At 34.9% G+C, this 24,490-nt stretch overlaps 1 protein-coding gene and 1 pseudogene across 1 annotated transcript in view; both read right to left on the minus strand.

The window, feature by feature from the left end:
- The window catches only part of LOC107655150 (protein phosphatase 1 regulatory subunit 12A-like), a 33,495-nt gene extending 15,419 nt beyond the window's left edge, over window positions 1-18,076 (minus strand). The window contains exons 1-6 of the mRNA XM_016442571.1: window positions 17,746-18,076; window positions 5,110-5,240; window positions 4,733-4,851; window positions 2,556-2,712; window positions 1,633-1,777; window positions 456-530 (exon numbers count right to left, since the gene is read on the minus strand). Of these exons, the coding sequence (XP_016298057.1) occupies window positions 456-530; window positions 1,633-1,777; window positions 2,556-2,712; window positions 4,733-4,851; window positions 5,110-5,240; window positions 17,746-18,021 (903 nt within the window). The 5' untranslated portion in view covers window positions 18,022-18,076. The remainder of the gene's footprint in view (window positions 1-455; window positions 531-1,632; window positions 1,778-2,555; window positions 2,713-4,732; window positions 4,852-5,109; window positions 5,241-17,745) is intronic.
- A 3,332-nt stretch (window positions 18,077-21,408) lies between these two features.
- The window catches only part of LOC107655131 (patatin-like phospholipase domain-containing protein 2), an 11,488-nt pseudogene continuing 8,406 nt past the window's right edge, over window positions 21,409-24,490 (minus strand).

A 24,490-nucleotide genomic window follows, 5' to 3' on the forward strand; every position in this document is an offset into this window, starting at 1 on the left:
CACACACACACACACACCAAATATTTATACATATATGTATTCATTTATTTAGTTGTGACCTTGTTAGATTCAATTCTTTAAAACTGCTCACCTGTTGAATAAAGCAACTAGCAATAAAGTAGGACATGCTTACGCATTAATAGGGCTATTAATACAGATAAGCTGACATCACAAACAAGGTCCAACGTGTTGTACTCTGGGAAATTACTTTTAAAACACCACTGATGCATTCATCCTTAACTGCACACACTTCCTTAAAATATCCTCATACTGAACACACAGTTCTGTCATGGTGTGTTTGATTATGTCGGCTCCGTACAGCACATAGACGCTGCTGTTTTTTGGACGTTCATGTGGCAAAGATTTCTGCTCATTTGCTCGGGGTGAAAGCGTTCTTTGAACATAATCCAAAGACGTGATAAGATAGCGGACATATAAACACATGCAAAACTTACAGCGTTCTGCTTCTTCTGCAGTTCTTCCAAGTTATCAACGATGTTCTCATCGGCTACGTCGAGTGGAGTTTGGCCCTATGATATGAAAATCCACAATGAATACTTGATTGTGATTGGTCACTTACAATACTTTATATTTATAGCCATTTATTTACTTATTTTGTAAAGGGATAGTTCACCCAAAAATGTAAATTGCCCCATGATTTACTCACCCTCAAGCCATCCAAGCATCCATGGCTTTCTTCTTTCAGATGAATTCAATCGGAGTTATATTAAAAATGCCCAGGCTCTTCCAAGCTTTATAATGGCAGTGAATGGCTGTTGAGATTTTGAAGCCCAAAAAAGTGCATCCATCCATCATAAAAAGTGCTCCACACGGATCTGAGGGGTTAATAAAGGTCTTCTGAAGCGAAGCGATGCATTTGTGTAAGAAAAATATCCATATTTAAAACTTTATAAACCGTAATCTCTAGCTTCTGCTAACTGTCATACGCGCGTTCACGAGAGAGTGGCGTCCAGCGTACGATGTAGGCATAGCGTAAGCTCTGCTAAGAATATGCTAGTCTCGCGAGAACTACGTTTTGTTGACAGCAAAAGAAAACCAGTCTCCTCTTGGCTTTTATCGAAATCCTCCGACATTTTTCTTTACAAATCCTAGTTTTGTACTTCTAATTTTTGACCGGTGTTTTGTTTTGCTCTCTCCTCTTACGCTACGCCTACGTCATCCGCTGAAACGCCACTCTCTCGTATACATGTGTACGACAGTTAGCGGAAGCTAGAGATTATGGTTTATAAAGTTTTAAATTTGGATATTTTTCTTACACAAATGCATTGATTTGCTTCAGAAGGCCTTTATTAACCCCTCGGATCCATGTGGAGCACTTAATATGATGGATGGATGCACTTTTTTGGGCTTCAAAATCTCAACAGCCATTCACTGCCATTATAAACGTTGGAAGAGCCAGGACATTTTTAATATAACTCCGATTGTATTTGTCTGAAAGAAGAAAGTCATATACACCTCCATGGCTTGAGGGTGAGTAAATCATGAGATAATTTTCATTTTTGGGTGAACAATGCCTTAAGCAGCCATGTATTAGCCACCATAAACTTACACTCAAGCCTGTCATTATTGTAAAAAAAAATAAACCTTTAGGGTGATAATAGACCCCCGTACCACGTTATTGATGGCGCTCATGTCACACATGTGTTCAGCCAGCAGAATGCAGGCCTCTTCCTGTCCCCAGTGAGCCGCAGCGTGAAAAGCCGTCCAGCCATCACTGTCTCGACTGTCCACATCTATCCCACACTTCAACAGCACCCTGATGAGCAGAGAAACACAAAGACTCGAATGGTTTGAAAGGAGAGCTAGGGGGAAAAAAAACAGATGCATGATGATTCTGAACCATTGAACAAAAAGTCTGATTTCAGACGTTTCACAACTTCAATGACACAAAATACCCACAATCCCAAACACAAACAAATTGATTCACAGGCAAAGAGTCTTTCCGATTGGCTAGTTGTATGACTGGCCAAAACAACTTAAAAACATTTATAATGTTACAAAAGATTTCTGTTACAAATAAATGCTGTCTATCTATTATAGGATTCTTTCTATTCAAAGAATCCTATAAAAATGTCTCACAGTTTTCACAAAAAATATGAAGCAACACAACTGTCTTTAACATTGATAATAAGACGAATCGGCATATTAGCATGATTTCTGAAGGATCATGTGACACTGAAGACTGGAGTAATGATGCTGAACATTCAGCTTTGCATCACAGGAATAAATTACATTTTACAATATATTCAGATAGAAAACAGTTATTTTAAATTGTAATAATATTTCACAATATTACAGTTTTTACTGTACTGTTGATCAAATAAATGCAGCCTTGGTGAGCAGAAGAGACTGCTTTTGAAAACATTTATAAATCTCACAACTTTTGAAGTATGGAAAGTATCAAAGTTTAAACAAACTTTGGAGAGGGCGAAGCAAATCCCTAGGTCTATAACGTGTTATATCAAAAATATTCATTAAATCCAAAATCGACTTTTTAGTCATTTAGTGTTTAGTATGAAGTGTCTTGCACTTACTTTAAGACCTCAATGTATCCTTTAGCAGCAGTGACATGCAGCGCTGTGGCCTGAGTGTTCGGATGAGGGGCCAGAGAGCCACTTCCTGCCAATACAGCCATCGCATCCTGGAGCATCACTCTCTCTTCCTCTCTCCTGGCCTGATCCACATCAATACCTGAAAATTCATGAAAAAAAAGCAATTATAATGCTTTCTCAGGCAGCACATTCCATTTTTTTAGATTTCATAACATATTAATATATTACAGGTAATTTGAGGAACTATGAGTTTTTGTTGGTTCAAGATCAGTTTGTTCTTAAGGACTTAAAGTTATAGTTCACCCAAAAATTAACATTTGCTGAAAATGTACTCACCCTCAGGCCATCCACGATATAGATTTGAGAAATGTAGCATTGCTTCACTTGCTCAGCAATGGATCCTCTGCAGTGAATGGGTGCCGTCAGAATGAGAGTCCAAACAGCTGATAAAAATATCACAATAATCCACAAGTAATCCACACCACTCCAGTCCATCAGTTAACATTTTATGAAGTGAAAAACTGCATGTTTGTAAGAAACAAATCCATTATTAAGATGTTTTTTAACTTTAAACTGTCACTTCTGGCTAAAATACGAGTCCATAATCCATAATAACGCTTACTCCAGTGAAAATGTCCATCTTCTGTTGTCTCTCACATCAAAATCCACCCACATATTTGTTTAGAGCTGTTTTGGACTGTTTCAGCTTGTAAACAGTGCTTGATCTGTGCAGATTTCTCTCCTGATTCAGATGAGATGACTTTTTCACTGCAGAAAGCAAGATTATGGATAGAAGACTCGCATTTTAACAACAGTTCAAAGTTAAAACACCTTAATGATGGATTTTTTCTTACAAACACGTAGCTTTTCACTCCTCAAGACATTAATTGATGGAGCTGAGTGGTGTGGATTACTTGTGGATTATTGTGATGTTTTTATCAGCTGTTTGGACTCTCATTCTGACGGCACCCATTCACTGCAGAGGATCCATTTGATGAGCAAGTGATATATTGCTACAGTTCTCCAAATCTGCTGTGATGAACAAACAAACTCACCTATATCTTTGATGGCCTGCAGATGAGTACATTTTCAACAAATTTTCACTTTTGTGTGAACTATTCCTTTCAGGACACAAAGACACACCCACATTCACAAAACCGATCACTGCTAACGAGCTGCAGGAGGAAGTTTACAAAAACCTTGTGCAGCTCCAGTGTTTTTAATGAAGTTTTTGATGTGGGAAATTCACATGCTGTTCCTATTAAAACCAAACATCCTATAAACACACACACACACACACACACACACACGTACAGCGAGCTTCTGTGAGCGTTTGTGCGTCGATTAAGGTTTTAATGGGATCAAACGCAGCAGGTCACGATCAGACAGATGGTGTGTTTAAGACAGATAATGTCAACCTTTATTTGTTCAAATGGGAATCTCGCAAAGAAATGTCACAGTTCAATATCAGAAATCGAAAGGAAAAATAAGAAATTATATTTTGCACAAAAATAGGTCTTAAGTACTTTTTTGATCAGAAAATGATTTTAATATAAACACAAGTATGCAGTCAGTAAAGTTTAGCATGAATGATTGACAGGTGAGTAGGCGGTCCTTTACTGTTGTTGTGTCTGATGCACCAGGATAAATTAATTTTACACAGAAAATGTGATGCGATCACATGTATCTGTAAGCAGCTTCAGTGAATGAAGCACAAAACATTCTGGAAACATTTAGGCTTATCTTTAGCACTGATCACTGATCTGAGTATTATTTATATACTATTATAGTAATTATTAATATTTTGAAGTAACATTTATTTTAATATTTTAATATAATATTTTAATTTTGTTTTGTGCTTTTGTCATTTTTATTAGTTTCTTTTTTATATATTTCTATATAGCTTTAGTTTTTTTATTCTTTCTCAGTTTTAGTTTCTGTAATTTTAGGACTTCAAATTTAACATTTATTTTAGTTGTTTGCCAAGGCATCATTTTTAATTTTCAAGTCTTTTAGGTTTAAGTTTTTCAAGTATTTTATTTTATTTTTATAGTTTTAGATTTAGTTAACAATGCCAACACTGGTGCGATATCTCTTTGTCTTTCTACAGTCTCAAACTCCTTCTTTCACTCCATATTTCTAGGGTTTGAATCTCTCACCCTGTTTTTTGATCTCTGCTTTAAGCAGTCTCCCCATGACGTCCTCCGTAGCGACGTCCAGAGGAAGTTCTCCCTCGCTGTTCACCGCTCCTACATGAGCGCCGTGTTCGATCAAGTACCTGCAATGGGTGGAGAGAAAAAAAAAACATTACATTGTTGCAACGGTAAAACAGTTGAAACAGTTACAACTCCACTTACAGTTGATTCCAAAAGAATATGACACAAAATTAAAAACACATAACACAATGCATTTTAATTAGATTTAGCTATACATATACGTGTACACAAATATGATTTTGGGGTACAAGGCATCTTAGAAGGCAGCATCATGTCATCTAGGTAGGCAGCACACTAGATTGTGGAAATGCGTTACTGACTTTGCGATCTGGATGAAGCCGCAGGAGGCTGCGGCGTGGAGGGGCCTCCAGCCTTCATTGTCTCCTCTGTTCACGTCACTGCCGCTCTCCACCAGAAACTCAACCATATCTGCATTTTCATCAATACAGGCCTGAGGACAGAACCAGAAAATGTGTTTAATCAACATAGACATGAATAATAACAAAGAGAAATTCTCTAATATAGTCATGACACTGCTAACCATGATTATTAAAATTTGCCACTCAGATTCTCTTCTAAAAATTAAAAAAAATGTATGTTATGACTAATAATCAAAATGATAAAAATGTATGTTGTTCGGACCAGGGTTGTTATTTTTGACTAAAACTAAAACCATTAAAAAATATATAAAAATCAATTACTTGAAATAAAATCAACATTAACTGAAAATAAATAAATAAATAAAAAACAATAAAAAAAATAATAATTTACTAACAAATTACTAAAACTTTAAAATTAAAATAAAAACATAATATAAACAATATATATTAAAATATGAACAAAAACTATAACAGTATATAAATGACACTAAAACAACAGTGGCTCAGACACACTATTCAGAAACATAATATTAAAAACATTTTAAAAATATTATAAAAATAACAACAACAATATTTAATTAATGCTAATATTGGCTAATACTGATATGGTCACTTATATATTGTGCATTCCAGTGTGCATTTTAGTATCATTGAAATACTATTATAGTTTTTAATCATATTTTTAATTGTTTTTATTTTTATATTGTCAATTATCATTTTTATTTATTTAAAGTTTTAATATTTTATTCTGATTTTGCCACTTTTTGAGTTATTTTTAAATGTAAAAAAAATAGTTTTAATTAATTTTTATTTTAGTTTTAGTTATTTTAGAGCATCAAGTTAAACTAAATGATAATGAGAAATGTTTTTTGGCAACTAGTTAAAAAGTGTAAGATTTGATATGTTATTAGATTTCAGTTATCGTTTATTTTAACAAAAATGTTTTTTATATATATAGTTTTAGGTTTTGTTAACTCTAAAAACCTTGGTACATCCCTAATGTTAAATAATTAATAATCAAGTCTGTACATGTATTTTTCAAAAATAAGACACTGCCCTTAACCTTTGACCTTATATTAAACATAACATGCAAATGAATGAACACAATGCAATCCTTATCAGCTGAGCGCTCTGTGTCTGAATAACTCTATTGACAATCTTCATGACATTCCTAGTGACATCATTACAACACTGTGTCATGTTGCATCATGGGAAATCTGTTTTAATGTCCCGAGAGTTTCAGTCAGACACAGCTGCCACTGGCTGCAGGCAAAACAATAATTAGTCAGCGAAGCGTTTACATGATGGATGCATTACTGTGTACACATACTGTACATGTGCAGGCTGTAATCAGGGTTGAGGAGTAACGTCCTAAAAGCAGCAGCATTACTCCCTCAACTACATTTTTTAACAGTAGCTCATGTGTTTTCAAAATACTGTAGCTTTTCCAATAACAAGCTATTCTGTCGGCAGCATGACTGAACACTACAACACCACTTTATAACATCAAACTGTATTAAGAAAGCGGAGGTACCGAGTGTACACACCTGCAATGTCTCTCTGTCAGTTTTGATTCAATTAACAAATCAGTTCATTTAAATGAAATTCAAGGTAATACCGGTATCACCGTGGGGGCGGGGGCATTCCCTCTTTTCCTCGCTTTCCTTCGCTTTTAAATAGCTTGTAAAAGCGGCGTGCGCATTTTACTTTCACTTTCAAATAGTGGCAATTCGGCGTAAAGCAATTGCTCGTTTTCAGTTTGTTTGAATTTTCCCTCTTTTCCTCGCTTTCCTTCGCTTTTAAATAGCTTAAAAGCGCATTTTACTTTCACTTTTGAATTAGCGGCAGTTCGACATCAATTGCTTGAATGCAACAACAAAATACAACGTCAAACTCACTTTAGCCTATATATAAAACATAGAACTTTTATTAACAAAACAAATAAAAATACACCATGCTATAGGGCAGGCTATGCCTAATATAAAATAACAAATAACTTACATAAAGTTTAAATAGGTAGCCTTTACAAAACTGGAAATAGGATAAGTAAACATGTATAATAACCAAATATATAAGAAACGTAGAACGTTTATTAGCAAAACTTTATTAGAAAGCTTGGAGGCACGGCATACACCTTGATGTCAAATAAAATAAATAAATTACACAAAGTTTAAATAAAGTAAAAATCAGCAAACACTGTGGAACCAATTAAATAAGAAACGAATGTTTAAAAAAAACTTCCAAAATCACCTTAGATAAACGGCAAAAGTCAACAGTCTTTTCAAAATCCAAAATATTGCCAAACAGGCGCTTTTGCATCTCGTTTCGAAACTAAATCATCCGCGATCGTCTTGTCTGTCTCACCTCACTCTTCTTGTCAGTCAGCTCGACTCACTCTCCTCACTGGAGAAATGAAATCTGATCTGTGATGCGACTGTCGTTTGGCACGCTGCATTGAGCAGCCGCGTTCAGTTTTTAATTGTAGTGTCGGTTCTTTTACTGAACTAAATGATTTTTATTACTATAAAAAATCAAAACGATGGTGGGGGTCAGTGCCGCGGTGGACAAGTGACGTAACCGGTGTTGCAGCTTAAAACCGGTATCACCATCAGCACCGTCTATCGCAGCAAGCCTATTGTCAAGTACTGCTGATTAATGTTTGGTCCACCTTGTCGAGTCTAAAACAAGTCCTAGTCCTTAACCAATTGAGTATGAGTGGGAGACATTTATTAATGTCTTTTTATTATAATTTTGTTATTACTTATTTTTTATCTTTCATGTTACACATGATGTGGATTCGTCTGTACTCTTGAGTCCAAAATGTCTGAATCCATGTCAAGTTTTAATAATAATTGCAGTCCAATTACCACAAATCTACTGCTGATTATAAATATACTTACATAAAGTTTAATAAAATAAATGAAGTTGTTTAGATTGTTGTATTTAGTGCATTTAGTTTGATGCAGTCAACCTGACCTGAGTTTGTAAGTAAAGTAAGTAAGTAAATTAAGTAATTGAACGGTCAACCTGACCTGAGTTAGTAAGTAAAGCAAGTAATTTAATGGTCAACCTGACCTGAGTTAGTAACCAAAGTAACTACAGTAACTAAGTAAATTAAGTAATTGAACGGTCAACCTGACCTGAGTTTGTAAGTAAAGTAAGTAAATTAAGTAACTGAACGGTCAACCTGACCTGAGTTAGTAAGTAAAGCAAGTAATTTAATGGTCAACCTGACCTGAGTTAGTAACCAAAGTAACTAAAGTAACTAAGTAAATTAAGTAATTGAACGGTCAACCTGACCTGAGTTTGTAACCAAAGTAACTAAAGTAACTAAGGGTGCTTTCACACCTGTAGATCGATTGCTTTGTTCCGAAACAGGGATTAAAATTATTACAATGTTGCTTTTTATTCTTGGTGCGGTTCGCTTTCACATGGCAAAATTTCTAAACAGACCAAATTTGTTAATACAAGCCACGCGCGAGTAAACTGTCCTCTCATTGGTCAAAGTTCCACGGTTTATTTTCCGGGATTCCACTTAGCTGTCACGCATGTCATCCATCAGGATGGAACGACAACTGTGTTTTTTTTTTGTAGCTGTCCTTATATAAATTTATCATTTTGAGCAGGAGTCCAGGATTCATCGGGTAAACATTTTTAAAATGCACCTACTAGGAAGAAGAGCAATAAGACGGCATTATAAAATGAAAAAGTGCGCTTTTTTATTTTGAATGGCGAAGACGTGCTCACCCACAGACATTCACAGGTTAATTTTGAAGTATTAGCAAAACAACAAAGCTAATGCCTTTCACAGAACTTTTGTAACCAAAGTAACTAAAGTAACTAAGTAAATTAAGTAATTGAACAGGTCAACCTGACCTGAGTTTGTAAGTAAAGTAAGTAAAGTAAGTAATTTAATGGTCAACCTGACCTGAGTTAGTAACCAAAGTAACTACAGTAACTAACTGCTGATTTTGTATATTTGAATGTTTTACTGATATTGTACTATATTTAAAGGCATAGCGGAAGATTACAAGATAAATTTAACCCTTTATTGTATTTTATTTTTATATTTATTTACTTATCAATGAAAACTGATATATTTTTGCATCCATACTAACAGGAATATAAATATGAAAAATATTTATAATAATAATTAATATAAATAAATAAAATAAGCAATATAATTAAACTAGAAAGATGTACTAACCAACCAGCATTTCGACCAGAACTCTCCATTTCATAAATATGAAAATGAATATGAGCCAGGACAAGCAGTGTCCAGACATTCCAAAATTCATTACATTTATTAATATAGTAATTTAATATGCTATGAAGTGTTCTAGCATATACTACGTTTTCATTAAACAAAACACAAATTGGCACAAAAAAAAAACTACACTTTCCATAAATGATTACAAATTTTGCAAATATTAACAACTGCATTGCTGAAATAGATGTAAAATGTACATGCCAAGAACTGACTAAAGCCGTCTTTCTTCTGAGGAACCTTTAACAGAAGATCTGCTCACAATCCTCCCTCCTGCCCGTCCATCTGTGCACCGAACGGCTGTTTACTTTAGGATCATTAGAAGGTAAACCATCGCTGTAACTCAATCTGAGACGGAGGAGAGTGACGTGTGTGTGTGTGTGTGTGTGTGTGTGTGTGTGTGTGTATAGAGGAACGGTCAACCTAACCTGAGTTTGTAAGTAAAGTCAGATGAATTTATAAAGTAAAGTAAGTAAAGTAAGTAATTTAATGGTCAACTTGACCTGAGTTTGTAACCAAAGTAGTAGTAGTAGTAGTATAATTTATTGTCCTCAAGAGGAAAATTGTTATGGACTACATGTTGCTGCAGACATACAATAAACATATAAAAACAAAATTAAGTAAAATCATGAAAATAAAATCAAGATGAACTCTTGTTATACAACCGCACCGATACAGGTACAAAGGAATTCTTATATCGATTTAACTTACACATTGGGATTCTATATCTTCTACCAGAGGGAAGTAGTTCATATTGTAAATACAAGAAATGAGTTTGATCACCAAGAATCCTCTCTACCTGATTAAGAACACATTCCTCATATAAATCTTGAAGGTTAAAATGTTCACCATGCCCAACAATTCTCCATGCTGTCAATAACAGGTGCGTCAACTTAGATTTAAACTGTGCTGACAGGTTACCAAACCATACTGTAAAACCATACCCGACAATACTTTCTAAAACTTTATTTTATTTTAGCTTTATAAAACAGCAACATAAGATTCTTGTTTACTCCATAGAGACGTAACCTATGTAAGAAATACAATCTCTGTTGTAGTCGAGTGCAAACCCATTCAATGCTGAGTTTGTAAGTAAAGTCAGACGAATTTATAAAGTAAAGTAAGTAAAGTAAGTAATTGAACGGTCAACCTGACCTGAGTTTGTAAGTAAAGTCAGACGAATTTATAAAGTAAAGTAAGTAAAGTAAGTAATTGAACGGTCAACCTGACCTGGGTTAGTAAATAAACTAATTAGAATTTATTAAGCAACTAAGTAAAGTAAATAAAGTCAGCAAGTTAAGTAACTAATGTAATGTAATTTTTATTAATACTTTTATTCAGCAAGGGCACATTAAATTGATCAAATGTGATAGTAAAGACATTCATGAAGTTACAAAAGATTCAAATAAATGCTGTTCTTTTGGGGGAAAAACAACAGTATCACTGTTTCCACAAAAATATTAAGCAGCAATTTTCAATTTTCAACTTTGATATTAGTAAGAAATGTTTTGTGAGCAGCAAAACTAGAGTAATGATGCTGAAAATTCAGTTTTGCATTACAGAAAAAATATTTGTAAATATATTCAAATAGAAAAGTTATTTTAAATTGTAACAATATTTCACAATATTACTGTAATTTAGATCAAATAAATGCAGCCTTGGTGAGCAGAAGACACTTAATTCAAAAAACATTACAAATTCTCACCAAATATAAAGTTACTAACAAGAAGTAGCCATCAACATTGAAGCTATTCAAAAGGCCACTTTTTAATTGTATTTTTATTTATATAGAGTAGCTATCATATTTAATATTTATGATATCTATGTAACTAAAACACTGTTTCTTAGTATATTGTAGTGCAGCTTGTACATTGTTTATCTACTTTAAATCAAGTAGCTTGTCAAACATGTCTGTAATAATCGGCAAGCATTATGCTGCTGCAAACAGCAGACAGGCCACGTTACAGTGATTCTACCACTGATAAAATGTGTGTTTTTAGGCATGACGCGAAGAGGTTTTGAGGGGAAAAAAAGGCCTCAGCCAAAGCGAGTGGCTCCCAGGGGAGTGCCTATAGAAATCTCCACATACGCTGCGCTCGCTCTGCTCTCTGTGTGCAGCAGAACAGAAGGCCGCTCTGTTCCTGACCCCTTCTTCATTGTGTGTCTTTGTGTTGGTTTCTGAAGAACACTGGGAACCTTCTGTATGGAGAAGGTGTGAAGTTCTCGATGGGGTCCCTGAATGAGAGAGAGAGTGTGTGTGTGTGTGTGTGTGTGTGTGTGTGTATATATATATGAGTCAGAGAGCGACTGCCCTTTGCCTATGACAACAACCGCTTGTACTGCATGAAGAATGTTTTCCATGCGCTCACTGGAGAACGACAGAGAGAGAAAGCCTTTGGATGGAAGGCATGGAAAAACTTACAAGAGCACTGACTATATTTAATTCCTGTTACTGAGCAACAACAGGACAACAGGACTGAGATCGGGATGAGCAGCGACAAAGCATCATCACACATGCAACGATTATTACAATAAAGACATACTATAAATATGAATATGAATGTAGTTAACTAAAACTAAATCCATTTTCATTACTTAAAATGAATGTTAACTGTAATACTATAAAATATTTAAAAAAAACAATTTTTACTTTAAGTTTTTATTTTATTTAGTTTAAATTGATGTACTAAAATTGAATAGAAAACCTATAATAGTTTCTCAATAATAAAATAACACGAATATACAATACAAAAATTCAATCTGAATATAAATAAAAATACCCAAATTATCAATATAATTATATGTTCCCAGGCTAATCAGTCAGAGTAACAGTGCAAGTAATCAAGAAACTCCGGTTTCATTTTATTTTATGCTCTCATATAATTCTGCATATCCATGTCATGGCAACACAGAGTGCACACTAAGATATGCTGACAGAAACAAACTTCTGTATCTCATAAATCTAACCTAAAAATTCAATATCTTTTGTAGTTGATGTGATAAAACCAATAGATCTAGAGTATCTATATATAACATTTTATTTTATATATATCATTTTATATATATCATTTTATATATATCATTTTTTTTACTTCATTTATACATTTTCTTTAAACATAATCAAATAACTTTTTATATAAATTAAATATAAAAACCTAAACAAATATTAATATTTAATTATTTATAATGAATTATTAATTTAATTTATACATATAGTCTATTTTTAGATCACACAGTAATTAAATACTACAAATTAAAATTAAAATATTTACAATTCTTTGTTAAAATAATTGTAATTAATTTCCAATATTTTAATAAATTAAATTTCAAATTAAATGCAGTACAATATAAACCAGGGGTGCCCAAACTCGGTCCTGGAGGGCCGGTGTCCTGCAGAGTTTAGCTCCAACTTGCCTCAACACACCTGCCTTTAAGTTTCAAGTATGCCTAAGAGCTTGATTAGCTGGTTCAGGTGTGTTTAATTAGGGTTGGAGCTAAACTCTTCAGGACACCGGCCCTCCAGGACCGAGTTTGGACACCCCTGATATAGACTATCATGATGTATACTTTATTACATAAATAATATTTCTCATTATTTATTGCATTGTGGAAATAAAAATTTGAGAGTAAAATGTGCTTAACTGTCATAAAAATGCCAAAAAAATCCTAAAGGTCCTAAAAAGACTCTTTTATATATATGTGTGTGTGTGTGTGTGTGTGTATTTATTTATTATGATAAAACTTGCTAAATATTTTATTATTTCCTTCTATTTTGGGGTGATATATATGGAATCTTGTTTCTGCCACAGGATAAAAAAAGTGTATATCTCACAATTCTGAGACAAAGTCAGAATTCTAACAACAACAACAAAAAGTCAGAACTGCAAGTTGTAAACTCTGAATTATGAGAAAAACATATCTCACAACTTTATTCTCATTGTGAAATGAAATCATAATTGTCTTTTTTATTTTTTTTTCCTGTGGCGGAAACGGGCTTCCATAGAAATATGACTTGAACATGTTCCTGGTTCTGCGTTAGATTAGAGAATGCATGCAAACACAGGTGACTACATTCATTTAGAAGAGCTCACGTGAGACTCAAAGCTGTTCCACAGAACTTCCCAATGACATCAAATCTGAGCTTCCTACAAACACATTCATGACATCAGCAGAGCGGCAGCCAATAGCTGCTCTCGCCACATGACCACCGGTCTGAATCAAAAAAGCATGCACTTCATATTTTTTCAAGGCTAGAGTGGATTTGAGCAAAACCTTCTGCAGTTTTTTAAGTGGCTCTCTTCAACAGAAGCTTGTTATAATAGATTCAAGACAGACATCCACATAACCTCAAACATACTATCATTTTTCAACTAAAAACAGGCTTTTTCCCCTTTTAAAGCTCTAGATCAGGATTAGCTGGTTTCTGAGGAAAACTGTACTGTCGAAACAAAAGGATGAGACAACAAAAGCCGAAAATAACCGTGTAATTAAAAAAAAAAAAACATACACAGCTGAGAGGAAGAAAGAAAAAAAGAACAAAAACAAACACTGAATGAAAAGGGCCGGCGTGAATTCCAGCCATTCTCTGAAGCAGCTCTGAAGCTATGAGGGAAGTCTTGCTCTGCCAGGTCAGTCTGGATGCTGGGACGGTGGAGTCAGAAGTGGGCAGGAGCCACATTAAACGGGATGGGCCGTCATTAAAACAGCATCAGCTACCCTAAACAACTACACAGAGAGTCCAGATCCATCTGCGCCAGAGGAACACAACTATTCCCGTCCAGAACCAAAACCACACCAGCAAGGCAACCCAACAACTGGCCTTAGCGCAAAACAACACCGCTAAAACTAAATATGTCCTGGAAATACAGTTTCTGATATTATAATAGTACATAAACATGTCAAAATACCAGACTTTGGGCATTCAGACCCAAAACAGCCAATGTATTTCTAGACTTTAGGGATTTAAAAAAAATTTGTACAGTTTGCGACAAGGTTTCAAAGTGACTTCAGGTTTAAATCACCACTTTAATAAGTCTGTTATAATGAACTAGTATAACCCAACAATACTTTTTAGGATGTTTGATATGTTGTATCTGGATCAATAATGCTCATTTATATTAGGATCTATTATGATCAAAAATGCATTTAGAATTATACAAAAAAACGGCTTGAATACACCTTTTGTAAAAGTTTTTTTGTGCAGCTTTAGGTCAAAATATATGAGAATAATAAATAATGGAATAAAAAATAAATTAAACAAATAAAAAAGGTAATTGTGAATTTTTACCTCACAATTCAGACCGTTTCTTGCAGTTCTGAGAGAAAAAGTCAGCATTGTGAGATATAAACTCTGACATTTATATCTCGCAATTCTGACAGTTTTCTTAAAATTCTGACTTTACGTCTCACAATTCTGTTTTTTGTTTCCGCCAAAGAAAAAAAAAAAAAAAAAAAAAAAAAAAAGGAAATTGTGACTTATCTCCTCAAACATACTATCATTTTTCAACTAAAAACAGGCTTTTTCCCCTTTTAAAGCTCTAGATCAGGATTAGCTGGTTTCTGAGGAAAACTGTACTGTCGAAACAAAAGGATGAGACAACAAAAGCCGAAAATAACCGTGTAATTAAAAAAAAAAAAACATACACAGCTGAGAGGAAGAAAGAAAAAAAGAACAAAAACAAACACTGAATGAAAAGGGCCGGCGTGAATTCCAGCCATTCTCTGAAGCAGCTCTGAAGCTATGAGGGAAGTCTTGCTCTGCCAGGTCAGTCTGGATGCTGGGACGGTGGAGTCAGAAGTGGGCAGGAGCCACATTAAACGGGATGGGCCGTCATTAAAACAGCATCAGCTACCCTAAACAACTACACAGAGAGTCCAGATCCATCTGCGCCAGAGGAACACAACTATTCCCGTCCAGAACCAAAACCACACCAGCAAGGCAACCCAACAACTGGCCTTAGCGCAAAACAACACCGCTAAAACTAAATATGTCCTGGAAATACAGTTTCTGATATTATAATAGTACATAAACATGTCAAAATACCAGACTTTGGGCATTCAGACCCAAAACAGCCAATGTATTTCTAGACTTTAGGGATTTAAAAAAAATTTGTACAGTTTGCGACAAGGTTTCAAAGTGACTTCAGGTTTAAATCACCACTTTAATAAGTCTGTTATAATGAACTAGTATAACCCAACAATACTTTTTAGGATGTTTGATATGTTGTATCTGGATCAATAATGCTCATTTATATTAGGATCTATTATGATCAAAAATGCATTTAGAATTATACAAAAAAACGGCTTGAATACACCTTTTGTAAAAGTTTTTTTGTGCAGCTTTAGGTCAAAATATATGAGAATAATAAATAATGGAATAAAAAATAAATTAAACAAATAAAAAAGGTAATTGTGAATTTTTACCTCACAATTCAGACCGTTTCTTGCAGTTCTGAGAGAAAAAGTCAGCATTGTGAGATATAAACTCTGACATTTATATCTCGCAATTCTGACAGTTTTCTTAAAATTCTGACTTTACGTCTCACAATTCTGTTTTTTGTTTCCGCCAAAGAAAAAAAAAAAAAAAAAGAAAAAAAAAGGTAATTGTGACTTATCTCAATTTCGACTTTTCTTCTCAGAATTGTGAGGAAAGTTAGGGGGTGTGCCCGAAGCGTGAATCCGTATTCAGAAAACGATTGCTAATGGTTGCCTGTTACATTACAGTACATAAAATTTACTTACCAGTTACCACGGAGTAAGGAGAGATTACTGAGGACGATGGCGAATGATTTGCAGATCCTCAGTACCACTGACAAACATATAATCTTGTAAAATGTGTGGCAAGGATCCTCAGCACCACTGACAAACATCTAATCTTGTCAAATGTGTGGCAAGTACTGCGCTTTATAGTATAAACAGAGTACGTGCTATCGCAAATCTGGAAAGTGAAAGTGAAACTAAAAAGCGATCGTACATTTAAAAGCAGTTTCATTGCCAGGCATAACAGCGGCTCCCTGACGACAGCAATTTATATACAGTATAATTACCCAATAATATAACTGCGAGAGAAATTATTCAAATATGTAATTTCCTCCCATCTCGTATTTATTCCCTTTAGGGGTTGTGTATACACGTCATTTTCTTCCCGAACACAGTATTGGGATGCGGCAGATTGCTGGGAGGTGGTTAATGGGGGGGAATCACGATGTCGGCTCAACATCGTTGTATCTGCCCAACCCTAGAATTGTTCACTTACCTTTTTTATTTTATTTTATTTTATTTTATTTTTTCCCTTGGCGGAAACAGGTTTTCATAAAAATGTCTACAAGGTGTAACTGAAATTTCTTACAAACTGGGGACATTTTTGGGGAATTTTTTAATATTAAAATTATAATTTAAAAAAGGCACCAATTTTGTTTCAAAATATAAACATTTGAAAATCTGTCATCCACCAAATCGAAGTCAGTGTGGACTAACCAACATGCAGGAAACCTTTTTTGTTGTTGTTGGTCATGTGACAACAAACCCGTAAAACAGAGAAGACCCCTTTAGACCCTAGTCAAGTTTAAAGGGGTCATATGATGCTTTTTTAAAGATCATTATTTTGTGTATTTGGTGTGACAGAATATGTTGACATGCTTTAATGTTCAAAAAACACATTATTTTTCAAATACTGTACATTATTGTAGGTCCTCTATGCCCCGCCTCTCTCAAACGCTTCATTTTCTACAAAGTCCCTCCTTCCGACAAGCGCAGTCTGCTCTGATTGGCCAGCTGACCCAGTGCATTGTGATTGGCCGAACGCTGCAAGCACTTGTCGGAAATGTAACCAAAGAGAAAAGAAAACTTGAAATCACATCATATGACCCCCTTTAAGTTTTTATTAATAACACATATTATAACTTCATGAAAAGCCATCTTTTGTTTGGGTCAAACCCAAAAAACACTAATAATCTGACTCAAATATGTTTAAAAACAATAATTAAATTGTGTACACACAATGTATTTTAGTATTTCACTACTTTTTACTTGATGCTTACATAATTGATATTTTTAAACGTCATATTTTTTGTATAAAACAGTATGTTTTTTTTTTTTTTTCAAAAATGTATGAAATACGAACACAAAGATAGCATTTCTAAAGATTTTGGCAGACATAAACTAGATTTTTAAGAGATTTCTCCTGTTTATCATCTCTAGACATCGACCACACAAGTTGAGAACGGCGCCCAGAAAAGTTTGTGAACTTTCGCAGAAGTTTCCAAACCGAGTCAAACTTCAGTGTGAACAATCAAGCGTGCTCCGGGTACCTGATGCAGCGCCGTCAGCCCGTCTATATTGGCGTGGTTGATATCTGCTCCCTGTCGCAGGAGCTCCGCCACCTCCTCCCGGTCTCCGGCGGAGCAGGCGGCCATGAACACGGCGCCCTGGGCGAAGCGCACTCGGGCCCGTCGGTTTCCGGGAGCGGAGGACTGGCTCCTCGCCTCCGCCCCGGTCCGATCCGTCTCCGAGCCTTGCCACCGCTGCAGCTGATCCTGCCGCCGCTGCTTTGCCGCTTCGGACCGGGAACGGTCAGTGGCCGCCATCTTCCTCCCTCGCTCTCTCCCGGGGAGTTTCAGTTCATCAGACAAGTGATGTCCGATTCACGTACGAATCGTTCTTTTGAACAGACTCTTTCGAACGATTCACTCTGACTGATTCCTGTTTGTGAATCAATCGGAATCGGACGAAGCGAATCGCTGAGGAGGTTCACAAAACATAAATAGGCTACTCTATATTATCTATTTTTAATAGTTTATCAACACCTGACATTTTTTACAGTTCAAACCAATCTACCATTACTACAATAAATCCATATAAAAGTCGCCCCCATTAAAATGATTGAATAATTCACACACTAGAGATGAGAATAATGGTGTCAACGACATAATAATCAGTGTTGGAGGTAACGCATTACAGGTAACGCGAGTTACGTAATCAGATTACTTTTTTCAAGTAACTAGTAAAGTAACGCATTACTTTTTAATTTACTGATCCAGTTCAACCGTACTAATAAGCACAAATAACTCTAGACGAACATTTGTGTCTTTTTTTATTTCTGAAGTGTTGAAATTTCTTCTTCTGCATTCTGCTGTACGGACGTAAATTTACTTTCCCTTCAGCCTGAGGCTTATTCATTTCACTTTTGGTGTGAAAAGGCTTTTATATTTGCCAAAAATATAACTATTTTAAAACAAACAAGCAAGCCCTGTCCAGATTTTAAAAGTAACGCAAAAGTAACGTAACGCATTACTTTCCATCAAAAGTAACTGAGTAACGTAATTAGTTACTTTTTTATGGAGTAACGCAATATTGTAATGCATTACTTTTAAAAGTAACTTTCCCCAACACTGATAATAATATACAAGTAATCAGCAGAGCTAGATTACTTACAAATCGTAGTCCATTACTGATTCCAAAATACATGACAAAAATTGTAGTTAGTAACGTAATCCATTAGATTACACATTTTAGGTAATATAATCAGACTACTTTTTAATTACTTTTAAATGACTTTTGGCCTAACTTGTTTATGACAGTGATTTAAATAGGACAATTTTGTACCATATTGATATAAAAATGCAAAGAAAAATAAAATATGTTCCATTCGTTGTTATTTACGACATTAAACATTACATTATAAAGGTTTCCCAAACTGGGGTTCAAAAAGGAACTGCAGGGGGCTCGTGAGTTTAATGAAAAGCTTATAATTAATTAAATCATAAAAACGTAAAATTAAAATAAATCATCTTAAAATAACATCAATCAAAACAAAACACTTACTAAAAAACTCAATATTTTATTTGTCTACCTGCATTAACCGTGAACATGCAAATGTGATACTTAATTACTGAAATATTTATTTTCAAATCTCAGGGGTACTTAAAGTAAATATATTAGGCGAAAGAGGTTCAGATGATAAAAAAAGTTTGGGAATACCTGCATTACATGTAAATAAGAAATAACGTGAATTTGTGCATTTGAAAGACAAAAGCCTTCCAAAGACATAGTAATACATGGTTATATAACCCACTGAGTGATCATGCAAATACAAACTGAGTGTGTTCGTTAATGCAATGTTGAAATATTGAGAAAACACATTTTGTAGTCAAATGCTGTGTAAGTATGGTCTTTGTGTGAAACTGGAAGACTTTATGAATGTATATAAGCGGTAGGCTATTTTAGAAAGGAGCATTTAAAAGATGAAAAAAAGTGATTAGGGAGAATCAATAAATTATGAATAATTTATTTGCTATTGTGTGAATAATATGTAATCATGTAATCAATAAAAAATTAACTGTAGTCTGATTCCGAGTATTTTAAAATGTAATTTAATCTAATTACAAGTAGGCCTACTTAGTAATTTTTGGAATCTGATTACATGTAATCAGTTACTACCCAGCTCTGGTAATCAGCGATTTTACAACAACAACAAAAAACGCCCAGCAATAGCTCAACTGGAGTATTCACTGAAATTAATCGTTCAAATGAACCGATTCACTCAAAGGAATCAGACCGGAGAGGAGCAACAAGTCGCGCCCTCTGTCGGCCGCGAAAAGAGGAACAGCGGAGGGGCGGAGTCGGGCGCAACTTAATCAGCCAATAGAAACGCAGGGTCGTGATGACGCAATAGCTCCCACGCACTTGAATTTGACTTTCTGTCGGAGCTGTAATGTAATGGATAGCGGATCGCTTTCCTATAAAAGCAGCGCTGTAAAAGTCAGGAGATGTTTGCAAAGCTTCCCCAGACACGTACAGTTTGGAACAGCAATGGCAAATATAAGACTAAAAGAAAATAAAGGCCAAAAAAGGAGGCGCACAGGAGAACCTTTTAAGCTTCAAAACTACCTAGCATGTGAAAAAATGTTATAACAAAGTTATTCTGTGCTGACATACTGAAAAAAACCCATTAAAGAGTTATTTTAAGCGAATACATCTTCAATAAACCCTAAATACAGTTGAATTCTAAGTCAAAAATGTATTAGGTCTGTTAAACATTTACATTAGAATACTGTAACTGAGCAGAAATGCAGATTAGGAGGTGTATTTTACGGTCTGGCTCACACTAAAAGCCAAATCCCAGATTTTGAAGCATTTACAATAGATTAACGGATTAGTTTAGCCCAGAACTAACCTTAATCTGCGTCTGGAAACCATTCCAAATAAGAAAAAAATAAAAAACAAGATGGTGCATTTACAACAAGTACAAAAAGTAGCAAGAAATATGCTTTACACATAAAAACATGACAGTACAAGTACAGTACGGTAGCAGCATTGCCAGAGCATATGGTCACTTGGTTTGCTTTGAATCAGTCTACATGCATAAACCTTCAGAAACCGCCTCAATCCGGATCACTTGACTTTTTCGGGTTTAAAACTATGCTGAGGTGCCTTCAAAACATAAATACTGATGAACCAGGACACGAGAGACACATCCAAGGACATTCTGAGGGAAATTCCGTTTCTTTCTGATCCGTCTTAAAGGACTGTTCCTGGTTTAATACAGATTAAGCTCAAGTTTTGTCCTGTTCTTCAGTAAATACAGTAACACACTTACAATGGAAGTAAGCAACAAATGTGAAGCTTGTATTTTTGGTAAAGCACTTACATTCATCAGAAAGTGTATTATTTCGCTGTAAAGGATGTTTTTGAGGTGAGACCAATTTTCTAGGTGGATGAACTTCTGCTTATGCAATGCTACTGATGTGATTCATGTATATATATATATATATATATATATATAATTTACTATGGTCATGGACATTAAAATCTGTGCTTTAAAAAATTCGAAACTCAAACTTCTCACAAAGATTTGCAAAGCATTTGCTTTCTTTCTGCTGATGCTACCCATCAGGCACTGAAATGTTCTACTCAAGGTTCCTCGGCATCATCACAGTGCATTGTGGGATATAATGGTCTCTCAGGCCCAGAGGTTAAGGGAGCAGGCTGGTGTTCAGGGCTCTGATGGGACGCATGGTAAGACCCTCCATTGCGTCTTGGTGGCTCAGGGAGCTGGAGGCACTGGGGTGAGCCGAACTGGTGGTGAAAGACCCTCGGAGGTCCAGACTGACACAGAAAAGGCCTGGCAGGAGTTGGCGCTGGTACTGGTCCAATCGCAGCATGGCATCCAGGACTGTGGAGCTGCCCCCGTAGACCCAGCCCGGGAGCAGACGTGCCACACTGAAGCTGGCCGGGACAGACTGGGAATGTTTCAATTCCAGCTGAGATGAAAAGCTGAGAGAGAAAGAAAAGTAAAAGCTTCCGGTTACATTTTTGAAAATGTTGTCTATTAAGTAGGGTTGAGCATTTTAGGCTCCTTTTTAATCAATGAGTGCGAATTTGAATTGATTAGGCATTGGAATTGGAACATTCTAAGATTAAACATTCTTGTAATAAATGTACTTACATATGACTTATAAAATTTTTTTTTTTTTTGCTTTTTTAGTAAGACTTGTTAAAAAATATGATCTATATAAAAAGATTTTTCTCTTTTAATTTTATATTTATGTTTATGTAATTATATATATTTTAAGGGGGTCTGAATACTTTCCGTACCCACTGTATACTGCTACCATGATATTAAATGATTTGGAGATTGAGCTTCTGGTCAGACTGTCCTCTCGGAGTCTGTGTTTGTGTTGTCTCTCACCGTGCAGACACCTGCTGTGACACACTCCTCCCCGCGTGTGATAAAACACTCTGCTCCTTCATCCAGCCCACATCCTCCTGAATGTCTGGCAACCACTCCAACAGTCTGAGAGAAAGAGTTCAATTAAAGAGATTTCAAATTGTGATGACAATCACCAGCGTAAACAAAAATAATATATAACATAATAAAAAAAAATGTTTACATTGTGTAACATGTACATTATTTATTTCTTTTTTCAAGTTTATACCATGAATTTATTAATACCTGAATTACTTTTTCCAAAAAGTTACATTCGATATCAGATGAGTATTGCATGAACACCTGCTCTGACAATATCAGCAGTGTCCATAAAGTCTTCACCTGACGCTCAGTGACAGAGCTGATTCCAGAGGAAGTGTGTACAGTAACAGGATGGCAGATGCCATTCTGACGGGCAGCATGTTGCTTAGCGACTGCACCAGACTCCGCCTCTCCCTACAGGAACAACAACACAGAGTCAACCTCTAACACATCACAAAGGTACTTCAGAGAATACCAGAATAGTCAGCACAGTCCTGTTGTCTGTCAGTATCTTTATGTACTCTCGGAGGAAGTTGTTCAAAGATGTGTTCCTCGATGCCGGAGTGATCCTGTGTTTCTCTGTCCTCTCTGCTCTCTGTCTCTTCATCATCCTCACTGTCAGACTCTTCCTCAGGCCCTCCATCAGCTACGGCCAGCATACGATGTGGACCTCCATACTGTAACAGACCTGAAACACACTCATACACACAGCGAGGAAGAGATCTGAGATGAATCTTATAGAGAAGGTTCACAACAATCTACTCAGTTACTTGGAGTACAATACACAAGTTGTACTGATGACATTTATTGGGTGTTATATATATAGATAGATAGATAGATAGATATATAGATAGATAGATAGATAGATAGATAGATAGATAGAGAGAGAGCTGGGTAGTAACTGATTAACATGTAATCTGGATTACGTAATCAGATTCCAAAAATGAAGTACTTGCAATTAGATTAAATTACATTTTAAAATACTCGGAATCAGACTACAGTTACTTTTTATTGATTACATATTATTCACACAATGGCAATACATTATACATAATTTACTGATTCCCCTTAATTCCTCTTTTTCATATTTTAAATGTTATTTTCTAAAATAGCTTACCACTTATATACATTCAGAAAGTCTTCCAGACCATTCACACAAAGACCACGTGGCCATAAATACACAGTAAATTGAGAGGCCACATAGCATTTGACCAAAATCATTTCAGTTTTAAGAAGTGTTTTCTCAATATTTCAACATTGCATCAATTGCTGATGAACACACTAATTTCTATATGAATTATCGGTCAGTGGGTTATGTAACCATGTATTACTATGTCTTTGGAAGGCTTTTGTCTTTCAAACACATTAAAATGCACAAATTCACGTCATTTCTTCTTTACATGCAATGCATTAATATATTAATTATATTTGAAAAATATGTATACATTAATAAATTATATATGTAAATTAAAAAAAATGTAATTAATAAGTAATTAATCAAAAATAATTAAACATAATTAATTGTATATTTAAGGTTAAAAAGATCAATAATGAAATATATAGAATTATATTTAATTTATATTATATAAAGTTATATAATAATATTTTAAAAATAAAATGTATAAACTAAATTCATAAATATTTTAAAAATACATTATACATAATTATATATATAATTATAATCAGTATGTGTGTGTATGTCTGTGTAATATTAAATATATAGAATAATATGATCTACAATTATATATGTGTGGGTGTATATATATATCTTTTATGATCTGTAATGTCAGTATTGGTCACTAGAGGTCTCTCTAACACCAGTGAAACTCTTCGGCATCAGCCTGATAAAAATAATAATCTTCAGCAGCACAGCTGTAGGCCAGCAGACAGATAATAAATGCCATTCCATAAACATCCTGTGATAACTGCAATACCTGCCCATATCCAGGAGTAAATAAACTGTTTGGTTTGGTGAAATACGCTGACGTAAAAAAAAAAAAAAAAAAAAAAAAAAAAAAAAAAAAAAAAAAAAAAAAAAAAAAAAAAAAAAAAAAAAAAAAATCTGCTCACTGAAACATTTGCAAACAACTCACCGTTTTTCTAGAGGAAGTGTAAAGCATCTCTGTATCCCTGCTTGCACATATTCTTCATCACCTGAGGAGAAGAAAAGCACAAGATTAATGTCATTTTGGCAGTCAGTGTGTATTTATAGGCCATTTGAACAGGGAACATCCAGCAGACAGTGTTAAACGAGGTGTGTGTGTGTGTGTGAGAGAGAGAGCGAGAGAGAGAGTGTGTGTGTGTGT

Source organism: Sinocyclocheilus anshuiensis, unplaced genomic scaffold (assembly GCF_001515605.1).
Source record: "Sinocyclocheilus anshuiensis isolate Anshui unplaced genomic scaffold, SAMN03320099.WGS_v1.1 scaffold779, whole genome shotgun sequence".
Lineage (NCBI taxonomy): Eukaryota > Metazoa > Chordata > Actinopteri > Cypriniformes > Cyprinidae > Sinocyclocheilus > Sinocyclocheilus anshuiensis.